Raw genomic sequence first — 11404 nt, 5'->3', positions numbered from 1 at the left:
GGGGGGGGGGGGGGAGGGAATTGTGAGATCCCACATCGGTTGGGGAGGGGAGCAAAAGTTGCCTTATAAGGGACTGGATACCTTCTCTGCGTTTTAAAACCGTGAGTCCAGGTGTGGGTAAAACAGACAATATCTGGTACGGTTTTCTAGGATGTTATAATCATCTTGCCACTTCCTATAATATGTGAACCTGCTATATGTACCACCCGTGTACAAACAGTGTTGCCATATAAATTACATAAATTAGATAACATGATTTATCTTTTTCTTTTTAATTTATCAATGTGCTGCATTATTGATTTGTTTCTGATTATAAGGAACGATCAAAACAACAAGCTTACTTAGTTGGTAGTCACCGATTTATTGGCATTATTGAAATTTCCCTTTTAGTACATGTGAATGGGGCATGATCACGATTCACGAATAGGGGTATGCAACTACTTACTTTAACTCATTTTGCAGACATGGTTAAGAACAAAGGGTTCTTGCCTTCGGGTCCTTCTGAGATTCCTGTTCAGAGAAGTCAGATGAAGGATATAATCTTTTCTTTATTCCCGGCATGCAGAGAGCCTGATCTTGATACCGGAATCTCGTTTAGAGCAGAGGCAATTATAGCGAACCCCCCAGCATATGGTAAGTGCTTAATTGTTATTATCATTTAAGCACTCCAAGTGTCATGTTACTTGAGGTCATTTGCTCCTCGTTTGTATGCTTAGGCATGTTCATGCTTTATGAGCTCTGTTACTAATGCCATGCCCGTTAGAAGATAAATTGTCTTTAAAGTTTTTTAACTTATCTATTTCTGATGCTCCATTCTGAAGAAGGATAATGAAATAACTTCAATGATTGTATGCAAGTATGCATAGTTGAAGGTCGTTTTCCTTTATGGTTGCAGAATTCTTTTCTGAGTGCAAATGGGTATCGATTTTCTTCAAGAACATCCGAAGAACAACTAGACCCCTCTTATATCAATCTAATGGGACAGGTTCAGGGGAAAACTGCAAAAAGAATGTAAAACTGATGAACACCCTAGTAATCATCCATCTGTAAGGTATGCACATGTACATACAAGTAACCTGTCTAGTATGCACACGTGCATAGAAACCAAAACCAAGAAACATCTTTAATTACTTGTATGCACATGTGTATACCGTACAAATGAGTGGTTATTAGCGTGTTCCGCAGTTTTTTGGGGCTTTTACCCTGAACCTCACTCTCGTTCTAATTATTCATGTTAATGGGTATCATGTTACATTAAGTGGGATGCAATGGTAATTAGGGGTGGTTCAAAACAATCTTCTATGATCCATTCTAAAATTTTGCTAGGCCTTCTTTTAAAGTCATTGATCTACCTCCATTTATTATTTGAACAATACATATTTTATTCATATTTCTTCTATAGTTTGCGTGTTATTCTAACTATGTTGGATAGTACTGAAAGGTTTATATATTTGGCATATAGCTTCTTTTTAGCTGCAAAAGAGATATTATACTGATTTATGAAGGTTCGTATTTCACTGATTCACGTGGAAAAAACTGTTTCAGGACATACACATGTTGCAGAGGCACTGAAAATACCCATTCATATATTTTTTACAATGCCTTGGACGTAAGTCTTTTCTAAATTAGGATTTATTTTTGAAAGTTTCTTCTAATCAATCATGAAATCCATCTTATATTATAAGTTTGCCTCTTTAAATATTACTTCTTCTCCCATCTTTCTACTAAGTCATGCACTTTCTTCTCTTCTGTCATGCTGTAAAATATGGACGGTTAATTTTCAATTGAAAAATGACTTCCAATTTCTGCAAACCAGGCCAACTAGTGAATTTCCTCATCCCCTCTCTCGTGTCAAGCAACCAGCTGGATATAGAGTAAGTTCATTGCCACTTCCCATATTAGTTGTTCGATTCTATGTTAATTGTTTTCGTCTTTTGAGTCTAATTCCTGTTTGTATGAGAGAATGCAGCTATCATATCAAATTGTTGACTCTTTGATTTGGCTTGGAATCCGGGACATGATAAATGATGTTAGGAAGAAAAAACTGAAGCTGCGGCCAGTCACATATTTAAGTGGTTCACAAGGCTCGGAGTCTCATATTCCACATGGATATATATGGAGTCCTCATCTTGTTCCTAAACCAAAAGGTACATTAGATACACTACAGTTGATTGGATAGCACTCATTGCAAATGCGGTTTTTCTTAGGTGCTGTTTGGTTGGTTTTCCATAAGTCCTGTATGGATAGAGCTGACTGTGTGGATTAGTGTCTCTGTATAGATTGGGAGGTTTTTCGTTTGGGAGGGTTTTTTCATATATGGAAGAAGCGTATTTTGCTAATATGGAGGGGGCAGGTTTGGAGAAAACTTGGCTTTTTGAATAAAGCTCCCCTAGAAGCTTTCCAAATAAGCCACTTTCTATATCATTAAGCCACTACCAAAGAGTCATGTATGACTGACTGAATAAGCTGTGAGCCCCATTAAGCTCATTAAGCTATTAACAAACATGCCCTTACACATCGCTACATGTTACACCTCTTATACCTTGCACTCTTCAAGCTGAAGGGGCCATTGTCCGGTTAAGATCCTATAAGTCATGTGGTAGATTATTTTAAAAATAATAATAGAATCATATGATGTTGATACAAACCGAGCAATTAACAATGAAATTGGTACACAAAGATGACTTCAAAATGAAATTATCTCAAATGATTAAACATAGGCTTCCAGCAAGTTGAGAAGTTGGAGGTCTCTCAAAGGCTTTCGCCAATCTCGAACATATTAGAATAATCCATACCCTGCTCCCCTCCAAAACCCTCTTATTTATACCAAGTAAAACCCACTACCCTGCTTCACCTATTTGTACCCTACAGTAAACACTTGTACCATAGCCTACTCTGACTTATTGACTATAATACCTGGGGTATGACAAATGTATTTGGATGGCTAATGTTTCACTGGGGAGCTATTTTATACTAGAGAATGCCTCAACACGTTATCTTATATAAAAACTTTACTAACTGTAACAAGACTGATACGATATCATGTGTTGTCTTGGACCATTAATTGTTTTATACTTTTCATTCAGAACTTCTGTCAAACATTAATTTTATACAACCATTCAACACAAGACTGGGGTAAATGGTAATTTTATGTCATTCAGACTGTTTGATTCAGAACAGTTTTCAGACAATCTTTCCCATTTGACACTAAATCATACAATGCTTCTTAACCATTCTAACCACTTAATCATTGAATGATTTCGTATCTCTACATATGCAGATTGGGGACCAAAGATTGACGTGGTTGGATTTTGTTTCCTCGATCTTGCTTCAAACTATGAACCTCCTGAAGAACTTTTAAGCTGGCTTAAAGCTGGCCCGAAGCCTATCTACATTGGGTTCGGTAGTCTTGTGAGTCTATCCGAACATGCTCTTGCATCTTTGTTCTTTTTATTTTTTATATTCGTTGTTTTGTTTGATAAAGAAGAATCAAATTCGAAACAAATAAGGTAATCTAAGACCTCATTTCGTAACACTTGTGTTTTCTTTTGACATTTTTTTTGTAATATATTGTGTTGTAAAAAAGATAAAGTAAAAAATGAGAAAAATATATACTAATTTTATGTTACTGGGTTTGAAACCTCAATCTCATCAAAGTCAAACAGTCAACGAGCGTTTCTATTAATGAACTAGTTTTGTAAACCATGAAAACATCAAAATGAAGTTTGAAATTTGTAACCCTTGTCTTGTGGGTTAAGGCTTAGGGGGATGTAGTGGAAATCTCATCTTCCCTGGGTTCAAATCCAGGTGTTGCCAAAACCCTTGCGGCCATGGAGGTTCACCTAAGATGACTCCAGGTCATTCGTGGTCACCCTGGGGAATTAATAGGTGCAGGTAAGTGTGGGTTTCTGGGCCAGCTTGCGCACACCAACTAATCCCCCGGCTGACGACGAACGACTTGGAGTCGTCATCGTAGGTGAACCTCCAACAGGGGCTTTGACAGCGCCTGAATTTGAACCCTTGGAAGATGAGATTTCTTGTCATTCTTATGCTATCAAAGATTTATGACGGCTTTCGAAATTTGAAAATACTTGTTATCGCTTTGGAAGAACTAGAAAAATAAAATAAACAGTAGAAGCCATACATGGACCCGTTTGCTTACTTAATTGCGTGTCCTCAAGAATGGATACGGTATCTTGTTATCTTTCTATTTCCGATGGTTTTTTCTTTTAAATTTATCGTCAGCCTGTTCAAGAGCCCGAAAAAATGACGCAAATAATCGTTCAAGCTCTAGAAATGACTGGACAAAGGGGAATCATCAACAAAGGCTGGGGTGGTCTTGGCAACTGTAAGTTTCTGGTTCCATCATCTTTTGCAGTATCTTTGACTGTATATGCTTTTTATTACTCTTTCCGTCAAAAGGCATACAATTTTGGAAATGTGTAATTACACTTTTTAATTAACTAAATGACAGTTGTACACTTAATAATGAATTTCTCCATTTCATAATTAAGGGTAGAATCAGAAAGTAGACACTCATTTTGGGACAAACTAAAATAGAAACTTATTTTGGGACGGAATGAGTACTTACTATTATTAGCATTTCCTGTTTTGGATCATTGAACTATATTCAGGGCAAAAAGTTGATTACTGAACTAGACTTGGGATCATGTGAGACCAGTCTGTTTTCGTTAGACCACATAAATAACACTAAACCTTCTCAATGTTTACCTTTACCGTAAGGTTCTATGTTTTTTGTGTCTTCACAATGTTTTGATGTGAAGTTTTAGTGTTATTTTGTCGTCTCACGAAAACATGATGGTCTCACGTGAACCAAACCCTATATTCATGGAATGAACTTAACTATACTTTGTTTCTCCAGTGGCAGAACCGAAAGATTTTGTGTACTCATTGGACAACATCCCTCATGACTGGCTTTTCTTACAATGTGCATCTGTGGTGAGGTTTCATTATCCCGTTTATACCGTCATTCCTTAAAATATGCACCCATTGTGACGTTTCATTGTCCAGTTTATTGATATCATTAGACCCTCCTTTTGCTTTTGTTGGAAGTTCAGAATTCCATCATTGTAGATGATGGTGCTTTCTTAACACATTCGACCCTTCCTATAAGAATAGTTTGCTTTTATTTGTCATCTGACTAAGGGGCCGTTTACGAGACGCTTACCTGGTAAGTGTTTACCGGGTGAACATGGGAAGGTTCGAAAATCTTACTCGGTAAGAGGCATATCAAGGACCAATAATCTTACCCGGTAAGTGAGGGAGAATATTCTTACCTGGTAAACGCTAACCGGGTAAAAAACGCTTACCAACTATCCATTGTGATGGTCGAGACGTTACCTGATAAGGTAAATGGTGATTCTTGTCAGTAAATGCTTACCTAGTAAGCATTTGGTAAACGGCCCCTACGATAATTCGGTGTTGTCTAAAATGCTACCTTTTTATATATCTTGTTCATTCAAATATCGATCATACAAAGGGAGTCTAAGGGCATGTTTGTTAGCAGCTTAATGAGACTCGGAGCTTATTCGGTCAGCTGTACATGATGGCTTAATGATATAGAAAGTGGTTTATTCAATAAGCTTATAAGGGGGAGCTTTTTGCAGAAAACCAAGTTTTTTTTTCCCAAACCTGCCCCTCCCAGTTAAAAATGCTCCTTCTATCTATGTAAAAACGCTCCCAAACAAAACCCTCCCAATCTATACAGGTTGATTAATCCACACAGACAACTTTATTTATCCAGGACTTAATGGAAAACCAAACTAACAATTCCTAAACTTTTCATGATAATTTTTTTTCGATTTCATACTCTTAATACTAATATTAATATATTCAACATCATAATATAATAATTTAGAGTTTACTTGAATATTTGATTTCTTGGTTCTTCCTATAATAAACGAACCCTTTCTTTCGTATCCAGGTCCACCACGGGGGTGCTGGAACAACAGCCGCTGGTCTTAAAGCTGCGGTAATAGTCTCGACAAATTATTTGCACTTTTTCTCTCTAAATGCCGGTTTCCGACTCTTTCTTCACTTTTATTGCAATTCAGTGCCCAACCACAATCGTACCTTTCTTTGGTGATCAACCCTTTTGGGGAGAACGAGTTCATGCCAGAGGCGTGGGGCCCCCTCCCATACCGGTTGATCAATTTTCGCTTCCAAAGTTGGTCGACGCAATTAAATTCATGCTGGATCCGAAGGTAATGAATCATTCTTTAAACATGCCATCAGTTTTTGGTTCCGAATGCCAATTTATGGTTTTGCATTGCAACTCTTCGAGCACCTTCATGCTCAAAGATCAATACATGATTTTTCTATAAGATGATTTCGGCCACTTTCCGTTTGTCTTTATCAGGCGTTTGAAAAAAGAACTGCTGAACGATTTAAGTTTCTTTTGTGGTTTAATTTGATACTGGATGGTTGATGTGAGAACTGCAAATAATTTGAGAACCAAGGAACTAATTTTATAGTGTGTATTCATTGATCAATATACACATAAATTTCATCAAAATATGTATAATGTATTCAATGAGTATATTCATAAATGAATACATACCATATTCGTTTGCATTAGTATTTTGTCAATGAGTATATTCAACAATGAATATACACTAAAAATTAGCTTATTGGTTTGTAAAATATTTGCAGTTCTCATTTGAACCAGACTCTAATTTGATATAAGATTGAATTTTGCATAATGATCTTTTGGGCGGAGAGAGTAGTAGGTTTAAAGTTCAACCAAGTGGCTAGAATATTGATTTTAGAGATTTAGGAGTTTTTTTTTGCCTCAACAGCTATGCTAAAGTGTATGTTAGAACAGAGAAAAGAAGACCGAATTAGAATTCTTCAAATTTGGAAAAATCTCTAGAAAAACCTTAATATCAAGGAAAAAGATGTATTATTTTGACCGTTTCCACCAATGAGGTTGAATCTGTTATAATTTTTACAATGTTTTCTTAAAAGTGTATTGATCGATAAATTTGTGATATATTTTAATAATATAATTAATGCTGAAATTACTAAAATAGAGTAGTTATTGGAGTTGGATGTAATTTTTTTAGAGATTTTAATTTTAGCTACTTTATTTTGGAAAAAAATTATAGCTTACTTTCAAATTCTACCCTTAATTACCACGCCCGAATATATAGGAGTTGATGAGATGGAGAAATTCGTTAAATTTTTATTCAATGAATCAAGAAGTGTAATAAATATACATTTCTAAAACTGTATGTTTTATTTAGGGACTCTTTGACAGTTGCTGAATGGTTTGGTGCAAAATGATTAAGTGGTCAGAATGATTAAGAGGCTCTCATGATGTATAATAAAATGAAATATAATTGTTTGGTAATTGTTTATAATGGAATTAGGGCGCTGAATGGTTAAGGAAGACCCATGATACAAAATCATTCAGAGGGTTTTAGAACCATTAAGAGCCAGATTTTTTTTTCCCAAACAAGTTTCACCTCCTAACAATTCAGAAATTGTCTCTTAATGGAACTATTAGGATGTAAACAAACAACCCATTTATTATTTGTGAACATTAATTTTGGGATTAATTGTTATTTACCACGTGGTAAGAGCTTACCCAGTAAGAACAGGGGTGTGTTGATAAACACAATTTGACCAACAAATACGTTGACCTAGTAAGGAAAGAGTTGCATTCTGACTCGAACAATGCTTCAGTCAGTGCTTACCCAGTCCGAATCACTTACCCTATCAGCGCTTTTACTCTGTCAGCGCTTACCCAGTTTGTGTTGGTAACTAGCCAATATCATTTTGTCGAGCGTTTAATTTTTTGGTAGCAGCGAAGATAGAGTTAAAGACATTGATTATTGCAGGTAAAGGAACAAGCGGTGGAACTTGCAAAGGCGATGGAGCAGGAGGATGGGGTGGACGGGGCGGTGAAAGCCTTCTTACGGCATCTTCCACGAAACACGCCTGAAGTAGACTCGCCAACCTCAGCACCATCGAGTTTATTCTCGATAAGTAGATGTTTTGGTTGTTCTTAAATCTCAATTGTATATGTATCCTTTCAGTAGCCATAGTCATCATGTATGAAAGGATACTATTTATGCCTGCCAAAGTTTGCTTATAATAATCTTAATAACAAGATGCCCATTTTTTTTGTTTAAGAGTCTTCTTTTAAGTTGTGTTGTGTTGCTTGTTTGTTAAGAGCCTTTTTTTAGGAATATTTTGATTTAATTTCACTTATTAACCTGGATATCCAACCCGTTATACGAGCCCACTAATCCCATGACGACCACCTGTTTTGCGGGTAGTTTGGAGTCACCGCATTTGAATCTCCGTAGCTACAAGAGGATTATTATTTTTCCTTGGATTTGAACTTGAAACATTCGGGCACTTTTGATTTTTGGAACGCAATCTCAAACCAATCAGGCACTACCCTTGTGGTTAAAATGATATACAGTTGTAGATGTGTATAATTGTTATGCCTGGTTTGGTTAGCAGGACTTTGATGGAATCTGAAGAAATTAGAATGATCAAGTGTGTTGACTAAATTCGATTCCTATGTTTGGTTTACATATGGAAATTGAATTCTATACATTCTATTATTTGTGGATTTGGTCATTACATCACTTTTGAATTCAATTCCTTTCTTATTCATTTCCTAAAGAAAAAAAAAACTAAGTACAGACGAGAACAATAACTAAATAAAAGAACATGGAAGCGGTCAAATCACGTACAAAATGACATATGATTTTATACTAACGGTTAACATAAAGATGTGCGGGTGACCTGGTCCGCAATCTCAGGTCGTGGCTAAAGTCGCGTGAATCACATGTGATTTTATACGTGAAATGACATTTTCACCCCTTATGTAATTTCCCTCTCTTTACAACTATCAAATACTTGTATATTAATTAAAGGTAGACTTCACAATTTAGTTATCTATTTTTTAAATAATTTAACTCATATTTATTTTGAGGCAAACATAAATGATATCTCTTTTTAAACTGCTTTTTTTATTATTATGAATATTTATTTAAAAACGGTGAATTATTTGATGACGTTTCCGATCCCCAAAATGAATGAATCTCTTCTTCTCACAAATAATAATGTATTTAAATAATTTAACTCATATTTATTTAGCACCCCTCCTGGAAAAAAAAAAAAACATTAAGTATCCGGGTAACCTGTTGAAGCATTAATCGGTTACCATGCTAATGTAGCGATTGATCTGGTATCCAACTCAGTATTATTTGCTGACATGGTTAGTGACATATATTTTTTTAATTTAAAATTAGTCTTCAACCGGTTATTCAAATACTTAAATATTAAAATCTTAGGTACCAAAATAAAAGTTTTACAAATACATTAACAAAAATAAAAATCAAATTAAAATACGCTACTTTTTCATACAATTTACCTTTAAAAAAACTTATAAATTCCTTAAGAGATGCAGTTGGAGGGGGAGAAAATAATTGTCCTTTTTAAAGTGCAAATCTTTCTACTCCCAATGTCCAAATCTTTTTGCTTCTTTTGGCTTTTTATTTTGATTTGATGTCTATCCGGTCAACTCTCTTCTATTGGTCTATTTTATGTTGTTATTTATACCATTTTTGGATTAAACAAAAATATGTAAAAAAGAAAATTCTGATATTAATAATAAGGGATAGAACAAGAGAAAATCACCAAAATGACCAAAATATACCTGATATAATAAAATAACCATTTTTCAGCAAAATTGTCAAAACGACTACCCCGATCTCCCCTGGGGCGATCCCCCTTATGTTGAACAAAAAAGTACCAAAATAATATAAGTGTTTGTTTCCCGGTCTTGGCTTGGTTGGGCCCTTCCCTTGTGGTCGGTTTCTCTTTCTCCCCCTCTTCTTCTCTCTCTTCGTCTCTTCCCCTTTCTCTGTTTTATCTTTTCTCTCTTTCTCTTCCTCTCTTCTTTCTTCTTCGCTTTCTTCCTCCCTCTTTTTCTCTCTGGGTGCCTTGGTTTTTCTGGTGGATGTGGTTCGCCCCCACCCGAGCGCGTATTTGTCTTGCTTTTTAGCGTTTAAGTGTTTTTTTTTGATCTGGAGGGGTCACTCCCCTCTCTATAAAAAAAAGTACCAAAATAATATAAAAAATAATTTTGGTGGGTCCCACATACAATTAATTTTTTTTAATATTGGATGTTTTTAATAAATATGAGACGATATTTAAATTATTAGTTTTACCTTACTAGAATGGTACTCATGTAATACAGTGAGATACATCTTCGTTTTAATGTTTTTTTGTCTCTTTTGATATAATACGGTTTATGTGGTTTTGATAGAGAAAATGTTTACACTTTTGAATAAAAATAAATTTAAAGATATCATAAAAATTTGAAAAAATATATCGGTGATATTAACTATTTAAAAGTTATAGTTTTTTTTTTTGGTACAATTTCTTTAATTTAAATTTTTACTACAATTTAATTTAGGTCTAATAGCGAATTAATTTATTTTTGGCTTAACAATATAATTTTTATAAAAAAATGATTTTGTTAAAACTCAATGATGATTCTAATTATATTTTATATTTTAATATTTAAAATTAGATGTTTATCATGTATTTGATTACGTTTATCTGTAGTTAGTTATACGAATTCAAAAATGAAGATTTAATAAATTGTACTTATACATAATTTACTTGTAATTTTAAATTATAAGTAATATACACTAATACATAATACTTCATACATAAAAAATGGTTTTTAATAGTTTTTATGATATGTTTTATTTTATCAATTTTAATATCATATACTACTTTATTTTATCAATTTTAATATCATATACTACACATTTAATTTTAATACATTTATTTGATAAAAATAATTAAATATTATTGTTTATTTCACTTCTATAAGGTTTTAGAGATTTCTTCAAATTTGAAAGTTTCAAGTCGTATCCCCCCCCCCCCGGGGCGGTTATAACATATCATTTAACATAGCTGTTAAAGTAAAGAAAATCCTTAATTGGGTCAAAAAAATTATTTAATTTAACATGGTTGTCAAAGATTGTAACACTTTCAAGTGTCAAATTTTGATCAACAAAGGTGGTGTCTGATTAGTTTCAGCTTGACTCTAAAGGTCAAAAGTAGCAGGAGGTCTCATGTTCAAATCCAAAGAAAAATAAAAATCCTTTTTGTGGCCATAGAGGTTCAAATACGATGACTCCAGACCATCTACAAAAGCAAATAATCATCCTGAAATTAATCAGCTCAAATAGTGAATTGGATATTCACGTTGACAAAAAAGAAAATGAAACAATAACAAAGAGTTCAAAAAACAACAAAAGAAAGATCAATTGCCCATGAAACCCTAAAATCTGTCAGAACTTGCAACACCAAAAAGAAGGAAGTAGACCCAACCTCCCCCCCCCCCCCC

At 34.4% G+C, this 11404-nt stretch overlaps 1 protein-coding gene across 2 annotated transcripts in view; it reads left to right on the top strand.

The window, feature by feature from the left end:
- Window positions 1-8152, top strand: part of LOC112517916 (sterol 3-beta-glucosyltransferase UGT80A2) — a 16665-nt gene extending 8513 nt beyond the window's left edge. For both annotated transcript variants that reach the window (XM_025125335.1, XM_025125336.1), the window contains 10 exons: window positions 463-633; window positions 1546-1609; window positions 1817-1874; window positions 1970-2147; window positions 3281-3411; window positions 4246-4348; window positions 4883-4959; window positions 5945-5992; window positions 6075-6224; window positions 7863-8152. In XM_025125335.1, the coding sequence (XP_024981103.1) occupies window positions 463-633; window positions 1546-1609; window positions 1817-1874; window positions 1970-2147; window positions 3281-3411; window positions 4246-4348; window positions 4883-4959; window positions 5945-5992; window positions 6075-6224; window positions 7863-8033 (1151 nt within the window). In that variant the 3' untranslated portion in view covers window positions 8034-8152. The remainder of the gene's footprint in view (window positions 1-462; window positions 634-1545; window positions 1610-1816; window positions 1875-1969; window positions 2148-3280; window positions 3412-4245; window positions 4349-4882; window positions 4960-5944; window positions 5993-6074; window positions 6225-7862) is intronic.
- The last annotated feature ends 3252 nt before the right edge of the window (window positions 8153-11404 follow it).

This window comes from Cynara cardunculus (assembly GCF_001531365.2).
Source record: "Cynara cardunculus var. scolymus isolate 2C chromosome LG 9, CcrdV1, whole genome shotgun sequence".
Classification (NCBI taxonomy): domain Eukaryota; kingdom Viridiplantae; phylum Streptophyta; class Magnoliopsida; order Asterales; family Asteraceae; genus Cynara; species Cynara cardunculus.
This window is presented reverse-complemented; position numbering and strand designations above follow the sequence as displayed.